Source organism: Lactuca saligna, chromosome 2, assembly GCF_052625555.1.
Source record: "Lactuca saligna cultivar CGN05327 chromosome 2, ASM5262555v1, whole genome shotgun sequence".
In the NCBI taxonomy this organism is placed as follows: Eukaryota; Viridiplantae; Streptophyta; class Magnoliopsida; order Asterales; family Asteraceae; genus Lactuca; species Lactuca saligna.
Window position 1 is genome coordinate 126,597,079 of NC_136418.1, and position 23,602 is coordinate 126,620,680.

The 23,602-nt window shown below is 36.3% G+C and overlaps 2 protein-coding genes and 1 long non-coding RNA gene across 3 annotated transcripts; 2 read left to right on the forward strand and 1 right to left on the reverse strand.

Moving 5' to 3' along the window:
• Positions 1–2,157: 2,157 nt before the first annotated feature.
• Positions 2,158–8,620, forward strand: GYRA (DNA GYRASE A). Its single transcript, XM_078980109.1, has 27 exons — positions 2,158–2,717; positions 2,832–2,901; positions 3,015–3,080; positions 3,212–3,313; positions 3,415–3,459; positions 3,536–3,634; positions 3,709–3,795; positions 3,894–3,964; positions 4,048–4,156; positions 4,275–4,337; positions 4,422–4,487; positions 4,565–4,653; positions 4,754–4,802; positions 4,914–5,000; positions 5,156–5,249; positions 5,355–5,425; positions 5,528–5,617; positions 5,703–5,828; positions 5,916–6,073; positions 6,150–6,231; positions 6,308–6,472; positions 6,933–7,034; positions 7,135–7,277; positions 7,358–7,475; positions 7,571–7,625; positions 7,717–7,816; positions 8,114–8,620. The coding sequence occupies exons 1-27, from the start codon at positions 2,290–2,292 to the stop codon at positions 8,226–8,228; spliced, it is 2,850 nt and encodes a 949-aa protein (XP_078836235.1). The 5' UTR covers positions 2,158–2,289; the 3' UTR covers positions 8,229–8,620.
• Positions 8,621–11,008: 2,388 nt separating this feature from the next.
• On the forward strand, positions 11,009–11,795 carry LOC145029061 (uncharacterized). Its single transcript, XR_013676344.1, has 2 exons — positions 11,009–11,337; positions 11,405–11,795. It is a non-coding gene; the product is annotated as an uncharacterized LOC145029061 (long non-coding RNA).
• A 746-nt stretch (positions 11,796–12,541) lies between these two features.
• On the reverse strand, positions 12,542–13,778 carry LOC145030068 (uncharacterized). The gene is made up of 3 exons (XM_078978496.1): positions 13,513–13,778; positions 12,911–13,434; positions 12,542–12,843 (listed from the first exon to the last, which is right to left on the reverse strand). The coding sequence occupies exons 1-3, from the start codon at positions 13,773–13,775 to the stop codon at positions 12,542–12,544; spliced, it is 1,089 nt and encodes a 362-aa protein (XP_078834622.1). The 5' UTR covers positions 13,776–13,778.
• Positions 13,779–23,602: the final 9,824 nt, after the last annotated feature.

Sequence of the window (23,602 nt, forward strand, 5' to 3'; positions counted from 1 at the left end):
CCCAACTCTAGCAATTTAATGTTCACTAAATCATTAGGTTTCAAGTTAATGTAATTTAATTATCACTAAGCTACACATAATATGAATTCAAGTAACTAAATAATCAAATATTAGCATGCTAGTTATCAATAATCGAACACAAGCTCAATACCAACTAATCAAATCCATAATAAATTAGCTAAACCATAAGTCAAAGTTTCATCTAGCTAAACAAGAGTTATTAAATTCAACTACTCATACTCAAAATCAAACTAAAACAAATCAAAGTAATTGACATGATCAAGGTACCAAACGATTGAACTAATTATGAACTCTCTTCTCCTTGGATGCTAATAGCTAATTCCAGAACTTTTCTTCGTCTCAAAATTGTCTACAGGAACCCTCCAAGCAGCCAAAAGTCTCCCTAAGTCATAATGGACAAGGATATATATACTTTTTGATTTTTCCAAGTTCACGTCGTGAATGGATATGTCTCACGACATGAATAGTGGATCTCTGTGTTGGCTAAGGACTCTTCTTCGCGATGTCAATCTTCTAGAATACTCCTACTCACGTCGTGAACCTTTAATGCTCACGTCGTGAATATAGCAGATTCGTGGGTTTTTTCTTTTTTTCTTCTCCAAGTCTCCAAAGTTTCACGTTTTATCAATTTTAGTCCCTTTATTCGAAAATGCTTCTATTTGGATAAAAACAGACAAAAGAACACTAAGATGAAGATCTAAATAACCACAAGGCAAGGTTGAGACTTTTTACCAGAAAGATGTCGAAAACGAAGCAAGGATTCTGGATCTAGCAGCTCTTTCTTGTATCTCCAAGCTCCATTTTCTTCCAATGGCTTCAAACACACACAACACACTCAAGAATGACTCACAATCACTCAAAGATGCCTTAGGGTTTCTAGGTTAGGGTTTAGGACAGTGGAGGCTGGAAATGAGGCCAACTTATGGGGCTAAAGTTGTTTAAATAGGGTGCAAAACCCCGAATGTAGGGTTTCATTTCTTCCAGACAACTCGTCGAGTTGAGGCCTCCTAACTCGCCGAGTTGGTCACTTAAAAACACACGATCCATAACATTTCTACACGACGAGTTGAGGCTACCAACTCGTTGATTTGCTCTACAAAATTGTATAATTTAGAAGTTAAAATACATATCAGGAACCAGATGTTACACACACACTCATATACACAAACACACATACATGGTGGTCCATTTGAAAGCACAATTCTATAAGATCAGAATAACCTAGGTCAAACTTTGAATACTAATCACACTTCCTTTGAACCCACGTGCGTCCGAGTTTTTCACTTGTTTAGAAAGAGAGATTAAAGGTCTACTTGAAAATGTTTGTTAAAACACCGATTATTAAAGTTAACAAAAAATAAAAATAAAAAAATAAAAAACATGTTAAAGGTGAGTCTATAAGGAGTATAAAACATTTGACGTTATTTAGGAGTAAATGTGAGTATAAAACCTTTGACGTTATCAGACCTTTGAAAACCTTATTATTTTATTGTTTGGTTTAAAACTGATACCAAACCACTTGAAACACTGTTGAAAAAATCCGCAAATCGCAATAAACCAAAAGACACCATTTTATATAAAAATAATACTAGGTGTGAGATCCGTGTACTGCACGAGTTTATTAAAAATAAAAGTTTTATATCAATGTGTAAACATTAAATATTTTAGCGCCTACTTCATCTTAAAGTTTAACAAAATATATATTATTATATCTCAAATTTGACAATATTATTTTATAATTTTTCATTATTTTAATTTATGTAACAAAAAATCATAATAAATGTTTTTAGTGGTAGAAAAAACAAACTATTTATTATTATGTTTATTTTACGAAAAAAATATATTTATCTTAAATAATAAATGTTTCATTTATTATAGTATTGATTTACACGTTTAATATAATAAATACTTTATATATATAATAATAAATATGATAATTACTGTAATTAGTTAATTTTTTTATTAAGAAAAAAAAAATACCACATATAACATTATAAAATTTAAATAATTCAAAATCTGACATCATAAAAATCTTATTACAATATATAATAGATACCTAAAAATTCTAAGTAGGACCCAAATGAAAGAAACCATTCCTTCGGGGTAGAAGTATAATTTAACAAACATAATCAAGAACTTGGCGCGCATGAACCCTTTTACTAGGGTTTAAGGCTCTCTTTACCATTTGCATCATAAAACCAAAATCCAGACAAAAATACCGATAACTCTGTAGCGTAGAGACGACGAGAGTGTTCGTTTTGTGATGGCATGAAACCCTCATACTCCCTATCCAACAATCCTTCGATGGCATTCACAAACAGCTTTCGATTTTTTCGATGTTACAATCAGTTGGCTTTACCAATTTCCACTGCCCGACTATCGAGGCAGGGATGCAGTCTTGATACTCTGCGTTTCCTCTCGACCGCTCGACGTTCTAGCCGTCTGACATCGGTGAGTTCGAAGCGGCGAGAAAATACCGCGACAGAGGGTGTCGAGGACGGGGGAGAGGGCGGAAATGGGGGTTTAATGACGGTAGCTGCAGGTAGCGATGGCGAATCGAGGCATGGGAGGATTGTCCCTACGGAGCTTCATAAAGAGGCCACGGAAGCATATATGTCGTATGCTATGTCCGTTTTGCTTGGACGAGCATTGCCTGATGTTCGTGATGGATTGAAGCCCGTTCACCGCCGTATATTGTGAGTTTTTTCAAACTTAGGGTTATCACATAATGGAGGTCTGATTCATGAGGTTTTTGCTTTGAATCAGAGTTCTCGTAATAGTTACTCATCTTGTTTTTACTGTGATTGCAGATATGCATTGCATGAATTGGGCCTTGCATCACGTAAACCTCATAAGAAATGTGCCAGAGTTGTTGGAGAGGTTATGATCTAACTACAGCTTTTTACATAGTCAAATCCTGTTCTTTGTTACTGCCTATTTATATGATCCTTTGATGATGCAACCTTACAGTTGGACTGTTTCCTCTCTCTCAGGTCCTTGGTAAGTTTCACCCACATGGTGATACTGCTGTCTATGATTCACTGGTCCGAATGGCACAGGTAATTAAACATGAATCACAATAAGAAGTTTACACGAGCACAAATGAAATTTATCACCTCTGAAGTTTCAATATACAGAGAGACTTATCCATAGTTTGTCTTTTGCCTTGTGAACACATAATTCTTTCCAGGATTTTTCACTGCGTTGTCCACTCGTGAGTGGTCATGGGAATTTTGGCTCAGTGGATGGTGATAATGCTGCAGCAATGCGGTATACAGAATGCAGATTGGAAGTATGTTTATGTGTGTTGTTTTACATTTATATTAGCTTATGAGAAGAACATAGAGTGAATGAGTGATAGAGGTACTCATTGTTCTAGCTTCACTTTTTCAGGCACTTGCTGAAACAATGCTTCTATCAGATTTGGATCAGGATACAGTACGTATTGTTCAACCTTCTAATCTTACAATGTTAGCAAATAATTGTTATGCCCTAAGTTCCACTTTTTTGGCAGGTTGATTTTGTTCCAAATTTTGACAGCTCTCTAAAAGAACCATCATTGCTTCCTGCTAGGATCCCAAACTTGTTATTGAATGGTTCTTCAGGGATTGCGGTATTTAATTCATAGTTACATTTATATTATATGTTTATATAATTTTAATTCATAGTTTTATGTCTTTTTTCTAGGTGGGAATGGCAACCAATATCCCTCCACATAATCTTGGGGAGTTAGTTGATGCTCTAATTGTGTTGATTCATAATCCAGATGCCACAGTATTTGCTCTATTCTCTGATAATAGTCTTATTATCTTCAATGTTCTCTATTATTTTGCTCAAACATAATCTTGAGGAGTTGCTTGATTTTGTAACAGCTGCAAGAATTGCTGGAGTACATGCCTGGACCTGACTTCCCAACAGGAGGAATCATAATGGGAAATCTTGGGTATCTCCTCTTTTTTTTTTATTGTGACCAAGAAATTGCATATATAGTAATTTTAATAAATTCTCAAATTTTTGTTGATTCAGAATCTTGGAGGCATATAGAACTGGTAAAGGTCGTGTCATTGTCAGAGGAAAAACAGAGATAGAAGTATCAGATTCCAGAACAAAGAGCGTTGCAATTATAGTAAAAGAGGTTATTCTCTATGACTATCAGTCTATCACATTGTACACAATGGAAATACATATCACATATCACATATTCACATATATGCATTAACTTGTTATATGTTTTTGTTTTTTATATGGAACAGATTCCTTATCAGACAAACAAATCCTCTCTTGTCATGAAAATTGCTGAGCTTATTCAGAACAAGGTACTCCTCTCATGGTGTATAATTTAAACTCATAATATTCCATTTGAACACGCTCTAAGTTTACTCTTTTGTCCTTTTTCCAAGACTTTGGAAGGCATAAGTGATATCCGTGATGAGAGTGATCGATCTGGAATGCGAATAGTCATTGAGGTAGTTTTCTAAAATTCTTTCTTAAAGTAGCTTCTGAAATTTTACAAACTTAAACTTTTTTCATTTAAACTTTTCAGCTTAAAAGGGGAGCTGATCCAGCAATTATTCTGAATAATCTATATCGTTCCACTGCTCTACAGTCAAGTTTTAGCTGCAACATGGTTGGGTGAGTGGTTATTAGTTGGTCACTTTCTGTCCTAATAAAATCTTGAAATTTAAACAGGGTTGACCGAATTTTGACTTTTCATGTTTTACTCATCTGTCAGTATTCTCGATGGACAACCTAAACAAATGGGCTTAATAGAATTGCTTAAGGTAACTCATTAAATATGCATGCTCTCTTACTATATTTATATATTAGGTTTCTATGTCTACAAAACACAAACTTTTAATTATATTCTATTTACTTAATCTTTTATCCTACAGGCTTTCTTGGATTTTAGATGCTCAGTGGTTGAAAGACGTGCAAGGTTTAAGCTTGCACAAGCTAGAGACAGAAATCATATTGTTGAGGTATGTATGTGTATGTATGTATGTATGTAAGTGTAAGTATATGTATATATACATAAACATTTGTTTACTTAAAGATTTTGGTCCTGATATGGACCCCACTAAGAAATGAATGGCTAATGACTGATTAACATATTTTATTTTTTGGGTAAATGAAGGGCATCTTAATTGGGCTAGATAATATCGATAATGTAATTGATGTAATTAGAAAAGCTACAAGTAACTCAGTTGCATCAGCTGATCTGAGGAAAAGTAAGGCTCAATATTGTTTTATTACTTATACAGTGACATGGTCAAAGTATTTACTTGCTCTTTTGAATTGATGATGTGAAATTATGATTATGATCTATATTGCAGGGTTTCAATTATCCGAAAAACAAGCTGAAGCAATATTAGATATCAATCTACGAAGACTTACATTACTCGAGGTCCTACACCTTCTCTATTTGTTGCCTTTTTTTTTTTTTGAACATTATGTATTCTAGTTATCTTTTTAATCACATTAAGAAATGTCTTTTATTGTTTTATAGAGAGGCAAATACATTAATGAAGGGAAATCATTAACTGACCAAATTTCTAGCTTGGAGGAACTTCTATCAAGCAAAAAGCAAATATTACAGGTATACCGTATTCCTTTTAATTTTTTTATTAGTTTTCTTTAGTGTAAAGTTTGTTTATTTGTTATACATTTTTTTTTCTATTTAGGTGATTGAACAAGAAGCAATTGAGATAAAGAACAAATTCTCAACTCCACGTCGTTCCACTTTGGAAGATGCTGATAATGGCACACTTGATGATTTAGATGTTATCCCAAATGAAGAAATGTTATTGGTACTTCAAAATCAAAACTCTAAATAAAAACTCGGTTAATTATTTTATTTCTTTTATGATGCTAAAAACATATTAATCCAATGTCAGGCACTCAGTGAAAAGGGCTATGTGAAAAGAATGAAACCAGACACTTTTAATCAACAAAAACGTGGCACCATTGGTAAATCAGTTGGGAAACTAAGAGTCAATGACACAATGTCAGACTTTCTTGTATGTCGTACCCATGATCGACTCCTGTTTTTCAGGTATTTCCTTAGGGACCAATAATGACACAATGTCAAACTACAGGACCAATAATGACATTTTTTTTCATTTGTGTAGTGATAAGGGTATTGTGTATTCTGCTGCGGCCTACAAGATTCCGGAATGTTCTCGGGCAGCTGCAGGCACACCCTTGATCCAGGTATGCGAATCTGTAACTGTATTTCCCATTCTACCCTTTTATGTGTTTCGATTCCTTTATTCTTTTTTACTTTCAGATTTTGTCCCTATCTGATGGTGAAAGAATTACTTCTATCATCCCTGTTAGTGATTTTGCTGAAGATCAATATCTTTTAATGCTAACTGCAAATGGATATGTTAAAAAAGTATCTTTGATGTACTTTTCATCCATTAGGTCATCCGGTATCATAGCACTTCAATTGGTTTGTCTTCTTTTTATATTTATTCATCTTCAATACTATAGTAAACTACATTTTTGGTCCCTGTGTGTAGCTGATTTTTTGCAATTTCAATCCAAAAAAGTTATCTGTTGCAATTGTGGTCTGTATTTTTTGCAATATCAGCTATACTTACTTAGGGACCAAAAAATATAACTTACTCATTATACTATTAAATAAAAGTGAATTACATTTTTGGTCCCTGAGTATGGCTATTTTTTGCAATTTTGGTACCAAAAATGTAATATACTCGTAATACTTTTAGAAAAGAATAAATTACACTTTTGGTCCCTGGGTATCACTGATTTTTGCAATTTTTGTCTGCTGTTGATTTTGCAAGAGAACTTTTTGGGACCAAAATTGCAAAAGTCAGCTATACTCAGGGACCAAAAATGTAACTTACTCATGAAAAAATAAAATAAGTCTCACATACTCTACTTTCTAGGTGCCTGGTGATGAACTGAAATGGGTCCGTCATTGCACAAACGAAGACTATATTGCAATGGCTTCACAAAACGGAATGGTTATTCTTAGTTCTTGTGATATTGTAAGTTCTCTATTATTTTTGCTTACATTTTATAAAATCAAATGGGATTATTATCAGGTTTAACTGCTTTTTTATAACCTATTAAACTTTTTATTTATAGATCCGAGCACTTACTAGACATAGCCGAGGTCAGATTGCAATGAGACTGAAAGAAGGCGATAGAATGGCATGTGTGGATATTATACCTGCAACCAAACAGGATGGAATAGAAAGTGAATCTGAATCTAGCACTCCTGACACCCCGTAATTTCATCAACCTTGTTTCCCATTTTTATAAAATTTCTTCTATTTTTGTTTCAACTTCTTAATTTTTTTATTTGTAGTAACCGAGCACACGGGCCATGGCTGTTGTTTGTGTCTGAAAATGGTTATGGAAAACGAGTTCCTCTCAGCCACTTTCGCAAATCACCTTTGAATAGGATTGGATTAAAGGGGTACAAGGTATGCGTATATCCTTCCATTTTACATGAAGCAAGTTTAATGTTTAATTTTTTTTTTTGAGTTTATTATGATGGGTTTTGTTTATTTTATTTAAGTTTTCATCGGAAGACAAATTGGCAGCTGTTTTCGTAGTTGGTTTTACTACAGCAGGTAATGTGGTTTTCTGGTTTTAGCTTTAATGTAAGTTACCAAAAATATATTTTTTTAGTTTTTTAATATATATATATTTTTTTTGTTACAGATGATGGTGAAAGTGATGAAGAAGTTGTTCTTGTGAGTCAGAGTGGTACAGTCAACCGGATTAAAGTCAGGGATATTTCTATTCAGTCACGCTATGCAAGGTAACTAAGCATCTCTGTGAAAAGGGTAAAATGGTCATTTACTCATGTTCACACAGTTCATCCAGTCCATATGATATACACATAGACAAAAGAGTAAAATGGTAATCTACTCTCATTTAGACAGTAAGTTCAGTTGATAAGTAAATACACAAAACAAGAAGGGTAAAATGGTGATTTACTCACATTAAGTCCATATGAATTAGACAAACAGAAGGGTATAATGGTGTCATTTAACACAAATGTTCTAAAAAACATTATTAAGTTAAGTTGATGTTTGTAATGGTGTACCTGTCTCAGGGGAGTGATATTGATGAGGCTTGAGCATGCTGGGAAGATCCAATCAGCTTCATTGATATCGGCTGCAGAAACAGATGTGGAGGAGGAAGTTGAAGTTGAAGCTGCAGTGGCATAAAAAATTTAACCATGATTCATGGTTAGATCACAAGTGAAGTGATATCGGTTAACCATGGTTAGATTTTCTTACTGATGTCATCATATTTATGCATGGAGAATACATGGGGAAAAGCTACTTAACTCAGTTGGAAGCCTGAAGCTCCTGTAAATTTCATGCAAAGGAAACACAAAAGTATAGTGGTTGATTGTATTTTGGGGATTTTAAACTTTGTAAAATGCTTGCTTTTGGTGTAGAGTGATGTGTGCATTGGATTATTATGGGAAGCAACGAAGTATTAGTAAGTTTAGGAATGATTTAAACATCCACGAAGAGCATCAAATTTACTTGTCATTTTATCATATGTAAGGTGTATAAAAGTTCAAGGATGAATAAAGTACTAGAAACATGCATATGCACTATGTTCATAAGTACTAGAGTGGATTAAAAAAAATGGAACATGAAGTACTAAAATTCATGACTAATGTTCAAGGGTAGTAAATATGAAAGAATACATATATCTAAGCCTATGTTTGATAGACTAACGGAAAAACTAGTTGCTAGCTTACAAAAATGACGTTTGCTACAAACTATTTGATAAGTTTGTTCAAAGATATAAAATGACATTTAAAAGAACATGTTTAAATATGTTTTTTTATAATCAATTAATGGTATATTCAAAACATTTTAAAAAAGCTTCTCAAAAGTTGGTCTAAATAGATTTTTAAAAAGCTAGAGTTTATAAGTAACTTTTTGATTTGTTGAACATGTAAATTTAAAAAAATTCAAAAAATAAGCTAAGCTTAGAAAAGATAGTGTGGAATCTTTTTATTTATTTTTAGGTTTGGGTTGGAGTTAGGGAGGATATCTCCAAGATGATGATCATTTCCTTGTGGTACCGTTGGTTTAGAGGATTTAGTGGGTTATACAACCCGATGAGAGTCTCTTTCTCTTTTCAAGCTAAAACAAATTTGTATGTATTTAATTAGTTTGTATATTTTTAATATTTTATAAATTAATTTTTATTAGTTTGTGTTTATTTTAAAATCAAAAATTGCACGGGTTTAGTTGGTTGGAAAATATATGGTTTCCATATGTTATGAGTTGAGAAAGATGGAAGAGAGGTGAGAAAGCAAAACTGAAGTGGAGCTAATGTGAAAGTGAGTTGAGTGGGTTGGGAGGAAAGACTCCCTCCTACCTTATCAGCTAAATCTCACGTGCCAAACACAACCTAAATACCACAAATTTACATAGTTCATGCGTGAGTGAACAATGAACACATAAGGTGATAATGACAATAAGGAATATTATAAATGATTTAGAGTATTAGAATTGGTGGATATAATAAACGTTTAAAGTACATTACCTAAAAGCAAAGTGCAATGTCTGGATATGGGATCAAAGTATGCTACAATTTTGGGAAACATTATATCTAGTTGTGGAAAACATACTCAATTCAGTAACTAATAACATGAATAAAGACATTTGTATTCATATAAGGTCCACGAGGCATACAGAGGAAAAAAATGATGATTTTAATTATATGAAGGTGAAATCCAACGTATCTAGCAACATTTGCAAGAATTAACATTATTAGTCAAAGACAAATCTAAAACACCGTTTGTATGTTCAGTTTATATTTGTTATCATTATTACAACAATCCATTCAAGTTCAAACATTGCGGAAATGGTTCCACATGTTTTAAAAGCAAATACAATATTGTCTTTAAAACAAGTATGAGAGGATGATTAGTAAATTTCAAAACATGAGTTTAAAGTGAAAATTTTAAATACTAATTCTCAAAGTCTCACCATAGGACATTTGACATAGTGATGTGAGGAGTTGATAGATATGTGCCTCTCAACCCAAATGTTTAGGGTTCATATAGATTTAGGATTAAAATAGTGAATACATATGTAAATCATTCTAAAAGAAATACTTAATGGTCCAACCGTATGAAATCCTAAAATCATCATCTATTTGAACCTTATCCACCTTCCTAAAGTGTTCTTCATCACATAGGTGATAACAAGAAGCTAAAAAAAATAGCCTAAAGGGTTGATTTCATATGGGCAGGGAAAATTTTGTCAATGCCATACATCCACTTGGTACAATTTGCAAAATGGTTCTCAAGAGCTTATAGAATAGTCGCGGATCTAGTGTATAACAAGTGGGGTGTATGGTCCCACTTAAATATTGCTTCTATTCAAAAAATTTAGCACAAATTAAGTTTTTCTTATGTAATTGAACAATTGGCACCCAGTTAAGTTTTTTTTGGCACCATTTTCACTGAAAAAACCCAAGAAACACTTGCAAAAGTTCATATTTTTCTATTAATTTTCGTTATAATTATCCTTATATATTTTAGCCACCTGATAGTTTTGGTTCTGAGTACGTCATTGTATAGAATATGGTACAATATGTATGGGAGTTCTCAAAACCATAACATCTGGGGCATGTATAGGCTGGACACATGCCTTGTACAACCGTACCAAAGTGTTATAGGTTTTTTCTTGCAAAATACGAAGTTTATTTGACACCAAACCAATGTTGGCTCAAATTGGACATCGAAGTATTTAGATACGTACCAAAAATTAAGAGAACGCTAATATCCATGTGACAATTAGACGATGAAGGAGCATGTGGATTTTTTGAGGTCATCAATCGTCAGTGGAAGATGACAATTCAATATTAGTGGATATATGTGCAAATTACAGACAGTTTATTTGTTAATTGGGAAAATGACCTTTGAGGGTAATAAAGTATTCGTCTTGTATTCATTAGGTCCCTTATCTTTTTTTTTTTGTCTTTATTATACCATTGAACTTGTAATCCCTGTTCACCAAAGCCCTTGATACCGGTTGTTGTAGGTTACTAGTTATGTGGATATTACGTGGCATTATGTGCCATAAACTGGGCTTATTAATTGCAAAGTTAAGTACTGCATCTTCTTGCCCGTTCTTGCCCTAGATCGACATGTCTTCTTCTTCTTCTTCTTCTATTTCTTCCAAACGAAATGTTGAATTTCAACCTGAAAATCCTTGTTACTGTGGGTTACCATCTCGTGTACGAACTTCACGAACTAAAGACAATCCAGGAAAAAAATTCAGATTGTGCCCTAACTCCATGGTAAAGCAATTGTTTTTTACTTTTCGTTTTATCTTCTTTCTTTAACCAATTTGTTACTTTTTTCAAGAATGAAGGACCAAAATGCAAGTTCTGGGAATGGTTGGAGCCTGAAACCCCTGAAAATGAAGTCAATTCTGGGAAGGACAAAAAAGAACCGTGCAATTTAACCCTCAAAGTTTCTATATTGGAAAACGAGATCAGCATATGTAAGATGAAGATGGAACAAGAAAATTTGGTTGTTAGACAAGAGTTTGAAAAACTCAAATGGAAGCTATTTACTCATAAAGTTGTGATGATTGTGTTGTTTCTGTTGTTTGTGTTTAAGAAGTAGTTTAGCCCTTAATTTAACCCTTAGTTTAGCTGTATTCAAAGACTAAATGTAATCCTTAATGTTGTAATTTGTTTGATGTATTATGACTAAATCTTTTTGATTAATGATAGTTTGATGTTTTGAGTGCTTTCCAAGAAGTATTAATATGTTTAAAAGGTTAATGAATTGGATATGATGCATGGGTAAAATGGTCCAGATTAAATTTGGCAGTCAATTGTTATTGTGTTGATATGATCCAATGGTAAAATGGTCCAGAATAACCACATTGGATACATCAAACATTTCTTAATGTATTAAGACTAAATCTTGGCATTAATCAATTGTTAATGTGTTGATGTGATCCAAGGGTAAAATGGTCCAGATTAAATTTGGTAGTAATCAATTGTTATTGTGTTGATGTGATCCAAGGGTAAAATGGTCCAGATTAACCACATTGGATACATCAAACATTTCTTAATGTATTAAGACTAAATCTTGGCATTAATCAATTGTTAATGTCTTGATGTGATCCAAGGGTAAAATGGTCCATATTAAATTTGGCAGTAATCAATTGTTAATGTGTTGATGTGATCCAAGGGTAATATGGTCCAGATTAACAACAACAACAACACCAAACTTTGCTTAATGTAGTAATACTAAATTTACTTGATTTATGATAGATAATATAAGATTAAACAATCTATATGCAAATAACCGTACACCAAAGCATATAGATAAAAGACAAAGTTGTAATATTCCATCATCATGTGCACTATTACAAAAGTTGTGCCCACAGTTGTCCTAATATGTCAAAAGATGTGCCATGTGCCCACAGTTGTCCTAATATCCCAATTACATATTTATAAGACTAAAAGTTTGTCTTTCCAAATAAAATCATTCCAACACCATTGGGTTGTGTCCAGTGCTTCCTTCTTTCTTCAAAACCTTCCTCCTCAACCCTATCTTGGTAATTCTTTCTGAGTATTTTCGTATCCTCTGCCTAGTTGCAACTAGTTGAGCAGGGACATCAACATCTGGATGTGGATCATCTACTTGAACTGGTTCAACATGTGGAGCTGGTACATCAACTGGATCCACTGGATCTGCTTGAACTGGATCAACCTGTGGAGCTGGTACTTGAACTGGATCCACTAGATCTGCTTGAACTGGATCCACTTGAACTGGTTCCACTTTACCTGCTATACAAATATTTAGCTAATGAGTTGGATGTTCCATTTAAATTATATTGTTTTAATAGCATACCTTTCTCTTTTTTACATTTTTTAGGTTTCTTGTTTTTTGGCCTTGAAGTGGATGCTACATCTGCTGGTCTAGTAGGACATGTTGATCTATTGTGGCCCCTTTCTCTACAAATACTGCATCTATTAACTGAACCTGCTTTTGAGATAGTATGCCTTGTTTTCCCCTTGCTTTCCATCTCAGATTGATCTTTTTTCCTTTTAAGGGTTGGCCTTCCTGGTAACCTTCTTTTTTGAGGAGGCAATGGCTTCATGTAGGGAGCTTCAGGCCACATGGAACTACCATTAAGTGGGTTAATGGTATGGTTGTAACAAGTCAAGAACATGGCTGTATGGAACCATGGTGCAACATAATCCTCTGCATTCCTGTTAAGGTATGAAATGGCTGCCACTGCATGCACACATGGGATACCTGATACTTGCCAAGATCTACATCCACATGTGTTGTTGTTAAGGTCCACAGCATATCCATCATTTCCAATCCTAACTTCATATTGTTGTATCCCAGATGGTATAACACCCCAAAATCTGCCCAAAAAAATAAGAAGTTCTATTAATCTTATAGATGAGACATATAATATTTATAAAATAGAAGTTATATCATACCTTTGCTGTTTCTTTAGCTTTGATATCTTCAACCTTATAGATGGACATATTTTTAAATTCCCCCAACTTTGTCCCTCTTGCAACATTTTATACATCCTCTCCATTGCATAAATCCTTATCTCTTCCAACATGGTGATGAGTGGCCTTTTCCTAGCAAGATCAATAACAGAGTTGAAACTTTCTGATATGCCATTCTCATAAGCATCACAAGCCCTGTCCACTTCAAAGAATGCCCTGCACCAACTTTTAGGGTCCCTTTCCATGAGGTGTTCATAAGCCAAAGGATCAATTTTTTTTTTATGGAATTCATTTCTGCCTCAAATTTTGGTTGAGTAGTACTAGCAGCTGCTGCCCAAAACAACTTCCTATATTGTTCACCTTTGAAACTTTTCTTGAAGTTAGCATAGATGTGCCTAGCACATTGTCTATGCTCTGCTGCTGGAACCCTTTCTTTGACAGCCTCTATTAATCCCTGAAAGAAAGCATGAAATAGATGACATAACAAAAACATTCAACTTAAACAAAACAAAACAGAAATATACCTTGTGTTGGTCTGATATGAGGGTCAATCCATGACCAATTCCCATTTCAATGTCATCCAGAAGGAGGTCAAGAAACCATTTCCATGTTTCCTTATTTTCAACTTCCACCACAGCCCATGCAATAGGGAAGATGTGGTTGTTTGCATCCCTACCCATAGCTGCTAACAGTTGGCCTCTACATATACCCTTTAAAAAACAACCATCTACCCCTATTACCCTCCTACATGCTGCAATCCAACCATCCTTCACACCCTTAAAACAAACATACATTTTAGAAAAGTAGGTTGTGGAATCAGGCATGACATTCACATCTATCTTTACTGTTGAACCAGGATTTGTCCTCATTATTTCTTCTCCATAACTCCATACTTTACCATAATGTTCTATCAAACTACCCTCTATCTCATCCAAAGCATATCTCCTAGCATTTCTACATTGAGTGACACTAACAATCAAGTTAAACTTTGTACTCACTTTGGCCTTCATTTTCCTTATGCTCATTTTAGGGTTCTTCAGAAGTTGATTCTTAAAATGCATTCCAATCCATTTATATGTTACAATGGAACCAAGTTTGAAGACTCTTGAACAGTTATGTTCATCAACTAATGACTTAATTTGGAAAGACCTTTCACTGCTCATCCAGGAAGCCCACAGTCTAAAAGGACAAGAGGGGTTCTTGTTCTCTTTACAACATCTCACTAATAACCTCTGACTATCATTTTTCTCAAAATAAAGGTTGTACCCATTCTTCACTGCATAGTTAGTCAAACAATTTTTCAATTCCATGGGGTTAGAGAATCTCATACCTAGAATTGGCACCATTTTGTCCCATTTCTGGTTCTCATTATGGACAGGGTACACTGGTTTGTCATCTCCATTCTTGGTTTCAACCTCATCAGTTTCAGCCTCATCATTTATATCCTTACACATACCTGACACCCGATGTAAGAATTCATCACCAATAGTCTTGTCAAGAGAAGGAATGTAATCATCTGCTTCATGCTCATATGGAATATCATCAGAAAGTTGTGAATCTTTATCATCATCCAGGTCTTCGTCGAAATAATGCCCTTCATCATCAGCCCAATCAAGTACAGGTTCATTTTCGTGGTCTATATACACATTCATTCTTAGACCGGCTTCATCGCTATAACCCGTTTCAATAAACTCAAAGTAGTCAGCATCATTCGTAATTCTCCTAATACCCTCTGCCAATGGTTCATTTCTAGTGCAATAATATACATTATCACAACTGCCTTCAATCAACTTTGCAATGAACAAGTTAAAGTCTTTGAAATCCATTGCACCAAAATCGACATCACAGATTGAAACAACAACAGCGTTCAAGTACACTAATGGTTTTGGTGCGAATAAACCATTATAATGTAAATAAACTGTTAAATACTTACTTTGTTTGGAATCGGAGGCCATCTTCTTCACTATAACACTCGCATTCACCAGTTGTCTTCAATTTCCTAACCGTATGCTTCGATTGAACTTTTTCTTCCCTCAATTAAAAAGAACCCTAACTGTAAGGACAAACGGGTGAAAGAGAAACATGTGTATTAATTCCACATAATAAGACATGTCATCTCTAATTAAATGTGGTAACCGGTAAAACAGGTGATAACCGGTCACGGTGGCTTTGGTGAACAGGGATTACAAGTTCAATGGTATAATAAAGATAAAAAAAAGATAAGGGACCTAATGAATACAAGATGAATACTTTATTACCCTCAAAGATCATTTTCCCTTGTTAATTTGTTAATTATAAGTAAACCTACGAAGTCACATACTAAGAACATTAAAAAAGATATGGAATAAATAATATATTTATATATGATAATTATCATTTACCAACCAGAATAAATAAGTAATAATTGGTTACTTATTATTTATTATGATCTTTCTTATTTACCTTACAACTTGGTTATTATAGAAATAAGTGAATACTGAAAAGCCTAATAAGCCTCCTTCCTAAACCCAAAAATCATCAAGCACTTGGCTTCCCTCTATTTGTGATCGACGGACAAGAGCAAATGAAGAACACCAAAGAATATTATTTGATTATTGGTGTCGAGCAACATTTCGTATCAACTCATGTAGATACCGATAATGATGATCAATCCTCATTATAGTCTCATATATAAAAGGATCCTACATATCAATGTACGGATTCTAAACATCGTGTGGTTAATTTCAGTTGATTATTTATTGTCGAATTGGATCCGATTTTTAGAGATTATAATATTTTAAACTATTATTTTTCGATGTGCAATGATTTCTGAATTAGTTTTGAATTTTCCAACACCTAATAGTGGTATCATAGCCATTTCAGACGTAATAGTTATCATTTCATAGCTATTTGAGACATAATAGTTATCTTTTCTAATTTATCTTGATCGTTCTTGTTCATCGTTTTTTATGATCATTGTAATAATCAAGATACTTTAAAATCAAAATTTTGGATTTTAAGCGTTTAATTATTTTATTTATATATAATTTTACTAGTTCGAAAAGTACTTTTATGTTACCACATGTATGATTTTAACAACAAACCCTTAGGGTGCGTTTGGTTGGCAGGAAAGGAATGAAATTCGAGGGAAAAAGATTCTAATTCCCTCAAATTAATGCGTTTGGTTGGACTTAGAAGAGAGAAAAAGATTCCTAAATGAAATAAATTTTCCACCATATGGTGGAAAGTGAATTCATTCCAAAGTTGGATGGAAAACATTCCTTCTCATCAAGGAAAATGACAGATTACAAAAATACCCGTTCTACTTATCAAAAAACCCACCACTACTACCACCACCACCACCATCACTATCATTGACCACCACCGTCGCCACTACCGCTGCCGCCACCACAACCACCGCCACCGCCACCGCCACCACCACCACGACCACTGCCGCCATAACCACTACCACCGCCGTCGCTACCGACCACCACTACCACCCACCATCACCGCCGCTGCCACCACCCACCGCCACTACCTCCGACGCCACCACCACTACCACCGCCGCCACTACCACCACCACAACAACCACCACCACTATCTCCGACACCACTTCCACCCACCATCAGCGCCATGACCACCACCACTGCCACCACCCACCGTCATGACCACCACCCACCGCCACTACCTCCGATGCCACCACCACCACTGCCGCCATCGCCGCCGCCACCGACCACCGGTACCACTGCCATGATCACCACCATCGCTCCCACCGCCACCAACCACCACCGCCGCCGCCACCAACCACCACCATACCTCCGACGCCACCACCACTACCATCATCGTCGTTACCACCATCGCCGCCACCACCGACCGCTACTACCTCCGCCGCCACCACCCACCGCCACCAGCACCATCACCACCGTCGCTATCGCTGCCAGCTGCCACTGCCACCATCACCACCACTTTCTTCACCATAATCAATGCCACCACCACCATCACCACCACTGTCGTCGCCACCCACCACTATCGTCGCTACCACCGCCACTGCCCTCACCACTACTTCCACCACCGCCAAAATTTTACCGTTTTTATAGTTTTCATAATGTATCTTACCATATAATTTAGAAAACAAGGTAAAATTAAGCAAAACATGCAAAAGGGTAATTATGTCATTTTACATGAATTCCAATTTCATTTCTTGCGAACCAAACAGAATCTGGAGTTAATTTCAATTCCATTTCCTGCCAACCAAACAACACATGGAATTGGATTCAAATTCCTAACATATTCCTTTTCCAATTCCAATTCCAATTCTTTCAGCAACATTCTGCGAACCAAACAACACCTTAGAATTCATTCATTAGGATTGTTTCAGGAATGCGCCGTTCTTACCCGTGGTTGAATGTAATGTTATGTAATTTGGTTGTCAGATTTTTCTGTCCGTGTTTTGTAATCGTTAGTTTTTTTTCCTTCAAATTTTTTAATTTAAATTTATAATATTTCTTTTTGTAAATTGTAAATAACCAAGAAAATGGAAACACACATGACTTAAACCATAAAGAAGATACATAATGCATAATACTTTGGGCTGCCATTCCAAGCCTTGACTAACTCAGTTCAATAACCTTGACAGCTTCAACTGAGACTGCCAACGACCCATCAACATACAATCCAATCCACTAGGTGAAACATATCTTTCATCTAAGTTCACATCAAGTGAAGCCCAACGACGGCCCAACGTGGAGTCCCTCTTGGCTCGGCCAACAACAACGCCACCCTACCCTAGCAGTGGTGACCGGTGGTGTATGGCGCAAGTGACAGGTGACGACGATTGTCAAATTTTCTGGCGATGATGAAATTTCGAGTGTTCATTTTTTCAGGGCCAAAATTTATTATTTTTTATCGTTCAAACTTCTTTCATCTCTAGATGTTGACGAAATTAAGTCATGATGACTAATAGATCCAAGGCACCAAACACCCCAAATGACCTAGAGATTCATAAAGTTCCAAACTTTATGAGATCTCACCACCCTAACCCACCAATACATGAAGAATAAGGGACAAGTCTAGAGATCTAGCAACTTAACAATATAAAGATTGAGTCTTGGAAACTCACCAAGGTCCAGAAGATATGCTAGAAGATGAAGATGGTGCTTGCAAGGTAAACCACCACACCAAAAAGGTTTCCTCCTCCTTTAAAGATCACAAAAGTACTCTTTCAAGAAAAAAGATCACAAAAGTACTAAAATGAACACACAATATGCAATGGAGACTAGGGTTAGGATTTATGAGTTTGGGAGGGTGATGGAGGCTGGATGATCATGAAAACCTATCCATAAAGTTAGGGATGAGCATTGGAACCGGCCCAAACCGGAACATGTTTGGGAACCGAACATGGTGGAAAATAAGAACCGAATCAGACCGCCGGTTCTACCGGTTCTGGTTCCTACCGGTTCTTGCCGTGTCTTCGATGTTGGAACTGGTCCTCGAGAAATAGCAACATATGATTCCGGTTTTTGCCGGTTCTACCAGTTTCGGGTTTATCGGTTCCCGGTTCTAAAAATCCACAAGAATATCATCCCGGTCTCAGCCCGATCTGTTCTATCCGGTTCTGGATGGTTCCTCGGTCCAAATGCTCATCCCTACATAAAGTCATTTAAATCGGGCCTAAATCCCAAGGATTAGGGTTTTCTCCAAAAACAGTTGTCATACCGTGATAACCCATGGCCACGCTGATATGTGCATATTTAATGTGTATTAAGTATAGTTTTTTTATTCATATATTAGCTAAATTATTGCATATTATGGACAAAAGGTACTTAAAAGTGTTAAATTATGTTTTTCAGTCCAAAGATGAAGCTCGGAAGCGAAAGGAAGCAAGAGAAGCGGTTAGGAGCTCGAGAGTGGAATGAAGAAGGAAAACACCTAAAAAAAGGCTTCTACTCGGCGAGTCGAGCCTTGACTCGATGAGTCCGGTCGAGGAATCAGAAGGATAATGATTCGGAAGTCAAGATAGTTATTGCAATACGGAGAATGTGAGAGGGACTCGGCGAGTCACCATATGACTCGACGAGTCGGAACGCATATTTAAAGATAACTCCACAAATCGAGAGGGAAGAATTCTGGGAAGTTTCAGAAGTGCTTTGCTGCGAATAAGAAGCCAGAAGAACCCTAGGAGTCGACCAAGGAAGCTAGAATTCAATTCCGGGAGTAATTAAGGCACAATTTCATCATTCTACTTATTCTTTTGTTTTGTCAACATGATTAAGCAACTTGAACTTGTTTGTTTGCTGTTATTTACCTTAATTATGAACTAAAATCATTAGACTTCTGTTTGGGGATACAAAGTTGACAATATGGTTTGATTGATTGGTAGGATTAATTCCAAGTTGGTGAATTTTTGTTATTTTAGCTTGCTAAAGAACCTTGTGTATGAATAATAATTAATTTTCTGTTAATAAGAAGATAATTGATTAGCATGAACATCTATTGATTATCAACCTCATATGATATGTGACCACTATACCATATGTCTAGGATTAATGAATATGAAACTAGGATTAATAAGGAAATTGAGTAAATTCATGTGCAAGCTTGTAAGATGACCATCAAACAAGAGGTTAATTAAGAATAATAAATTAATTAGCTATTGCAAGTCTAACTTAACCCGAACAATTAATCTAGTAAATTAATTAATTTAAGCAATTGGCCACTGTTTGAGTTAGTTTATTTGCTAAGGATTAGGGTAGTGAACATGAACCTAATCACTTGAATCGGTAACCAACGAAAGAATTAATTCATTGCACTATTACCTTGAAATCAACCATAAAGTTAACCGAGTTGAACTAAACAGAAGTTCCTTTCCCATTATTGAATCTAGTTAAATTGTCATTTTCTAGTCTTAATTTAGTTATAGTTAGTAAGTTTCTAGTCTTGTAAAACTAGAGAAAAACCCCTATTTTCTTAATCAACTTAGATAGAATTAGTTTTTAATTTAATTTGTCGTTCCCTGTGTTCGATACCCTGCTTATTTAGCTATACCACAATTGATAGGTTCACTGCCTTTTGTGTGTTATTTGATAATTAAAGTAGGATTAAAACTAAGTGAGTTTTACACACATCAAGTTTTTGGCGCCGTTGCCGGGGAACAGTTCTAAAATTAGCATTAAAATTCTAATTTAATCGATCCTTTGTGTAAGATTCATCTTACACAAAGTTAATTTCTGTTTAAGTTTTTAGGTAAAAAAAACCCCTGATTTTAACTTGAACTCGCCGAGTGCATTCGCCCCGACTCGGCGAGTACAACGCTGAATCAGATTTAATTTTTTGTTCTTTTTTACGCGTTTTTTTTTTTTTTTTTGTTTGCAGTTGGTTCATGACCCGAGGATCTGCTACGCCTCTGGTTCCCCCTCTTGAAGATCCGGAAACCGCATTATGAAGAAACAAGGGCAAAACCGTTGGAGAAACTGCTTCTTCAAAGAATTCACCACTCAAAAACCTCAAATCCGTTTTTAGCAAGAAAAGGAGTAGCAAATCAGGAGCATCCAGTGGATCATTCACAATCGAAGACCCGATCCCAAAAGACACCGACTACGAGACCGAGGAAGAAAGCGAGCACACATCCGAATTTGAAGACGATTTAGCCATCGCTATGGCTAATATTGACGAAATCCCCATGGGGGAGTGGAAGAAGAGGATGCGTGATGACACCGGCCCGGGACTTGTGCAACCCGCAATTCCCGCTACCGCTACGTTTGAACTAAAGGGCCATATTCTCGCTCAACTCAAGGAGATCCCTTTTCACGGGAGAGATCATGAAGACGCCTATAAGCACTTGGATGAAGTAAATGATGTGGCGGATTACTTCAATATACCCAATGTGCCTCGCGAGATCCAGCTACTACGCACGCTTCCTGTCACATTTAAAGGAGCTGCAAAGGATTGGTTGAAGTCACTCCCTCCCGGATCGGTTACCACATGGGTCAAGATGAAAGAAGAGTTCATAGATCATTTCTGCCCACCTTCCAAGATAGCCAAGCTAAAGAAAGCCATTGCCAACTTCGAGCAACAACCCGGAGAATCTCTTTATGAAGCTTGGGAAAGATACAAGAGCCTACTTAGAAATTGCCCCCACCATGATCTGAATAGTCAACAAGAGGTCTCCATCTTTTATGATGGAGTTAATGTCACCACAAGGCAACTACTTGATTCACAAGGCCCGCTCACCCGAAAGCCGCCTCTGGAAATAAAGGAATTAATTGAAGAATTCTCTAAGCATTCTAGAGAATACCACAATCCGAGGAATGAAGTGAGTCGTGGAGCAGTAAACTCGGTGAACGATGGCATGGCGGCGGTGATAGCTAAACTCGATAGCCTAGACCGAAGAATGACGAAAATGGATCAAACGATCCATGCTATTAGAGTTGGATGCGAAAATTGTGGCGGCCCCCATCTTACCAAGGATTATGATCGAGACGAGAATGGAAATAAAAAGGCTCAAGTATTCTATTCCAGTGGCGATAGATACGATGAAGACTGGAGGAAACCGAAGAAGGAATGACTCCCATACGAAGAGTATAAAAGGGCTAAGGAGGAAAAATACAAACAGAGGGAGAGGGGATGTTATCAAAAGGAAGAGTCGGTGACGGAAAAGAAGGCTAATTTAGAAGATATACTCACAAGGTTCATAACCGCGTCCGAGAAAAGACATAATGATCATGATGTAGCAATGCAAGAAACCAGAAACATGTTGAGGAATCAGCAAGCATCCATTCTCAACATTGAGAAACAGCTGGGACAACTTGCACATCAAGTGAATGAAAGAAGACCGGGACAACTTCTGAGCAACACCGAGCCCAATCCTAGAATGGAGAACGTGAGCGCAATAACCTCCAGAAGTGAAGAAAAATGCACAGAAGCACTAAGGATCTCCATGAAGAAGGAAGACAAGGTAGAAGAATCGGAGCCAGCCAAACTCGACCCGACTCGCCGAGTCACTCCTGTGGACTCGACGAGTCCATGCGAAAATGAGAAACCCATCAATTCTTCGAAACCTTATAAGCCTCCACTTCCATACCTAACCAAAGCCATGCCTGCAGAAAAAGTTGAAGCATACAGAACCTTCATGAATCATGTTAACACTCTACAAGTTAATATGCCATTTGTGGAAACAATACTTCAAACGCCTAAATACTTCAACTTGCTTAAGAGCCTTTTTGCTGCTAGGAAGGATTTGGCTGAAGTTGCAGAAGTCTTGATGAGTGAGCTACCTAAAAAGAAGGGTGATATCGGAAATATGGTGATTCCGTGCCAATTTGGTAATGAGATCTTCACACGAGCATTAGCTGACTCGGGGGCAAGCATCAATATGATGCCTTTGTCATTCTATAAGAAGTTGAATTTACCAGAGCCAAAACCGGTGAATATGAAGATCCATTTGGTGGACAAGACAATAATCCATCCAAAAGGCGTTTGTGAAGATCTCCTCATAAAAGTTGACAAGTTCATATTCCCAGTAGACTTCGTGGTTGTTGATATGGAAGAAGACCCCAGAATTCCAATTATTTTGGGGAGATCCTTCTTAAACACCGCGTGTGCCTTAATTGATATAAGTGAGTCTACATTGACATTGAGAGTGGGTGATGAGGCTGTGAAGTTTAAAGCTATTCCAGAAATCAAGCAAGAAGAGAAAAAGATTGAAGAAGTCTCAACGATCTAATTGGATGACGAGATATTAGAACAAGAGCTTGCACGTTTGATGAAAGAAGACCCAAGCAAGTTTGTGATACACTCTGAAGAAGAAGGAGATGTTAACAAGGACTTGGATGAATTGGAAAAGCTACTGGAAGGAGCCCACTCAGAAAAAACCCAAGAATCGATAGAATTCGTACAGACTCGCCGAGTCACTTTAGTGGACTCGACGAGTCCAGTCGATTTGGGCAAACACTTGTCTGACTGAGATCTGCTTGTTACTAGTCCTTCACATACCTTTGATTTCAATAATATACAGGATTCTTTAGAAGAACAGACAACAGAAAGAGTAAAGGAAAGGAGAGTTCAATACGCCGATGTAACATGTCTTGATACGGTC

Coding starts and splice junctions, on each gene's coding strand:
- GYRA (XM_078980109.1), top strand. CDS start 2,290: ATGAAACCCTCATACTCCCTATCCAACAATCCTTCGATGGCATTCACA. Junction 3,081..3,211: donor CACTGGTCCGAATGGCACAG/GTAATTAAACAT, acceptor AATTCTTTCCAG/GATTTTTCACTGCGTTGTCC. Junction 5,250..5,354: donor ATCAGCTGATCTGAGGAAAA/GTAAGGCTCAAT, acceptor TCTATATTGCAG/GGTTTCAATTATCCGAAAAA.
- LOC145030068 (XM_078978496.1), bottom strand. CDS start 13,775: ATGGAAAGGGACCCTAAAAGTTGGTGCAGGGCATTCTTTGAAGTGGAC. Junction 13,435..13,512: donor AAGCTAAAGAAACAGCAAAG/GTATGATATAAC, acceptor TTTTTTGGGCAG/ATTTTGGGGTGTTATACCAT. Junction 12,844..12,910: donor AAAATGTAAAAAAGAGAAAG/GTATGCTATTAA, acceptor TTTGTATAGCAG/GTAAAGTGGAACCAGTTCAA.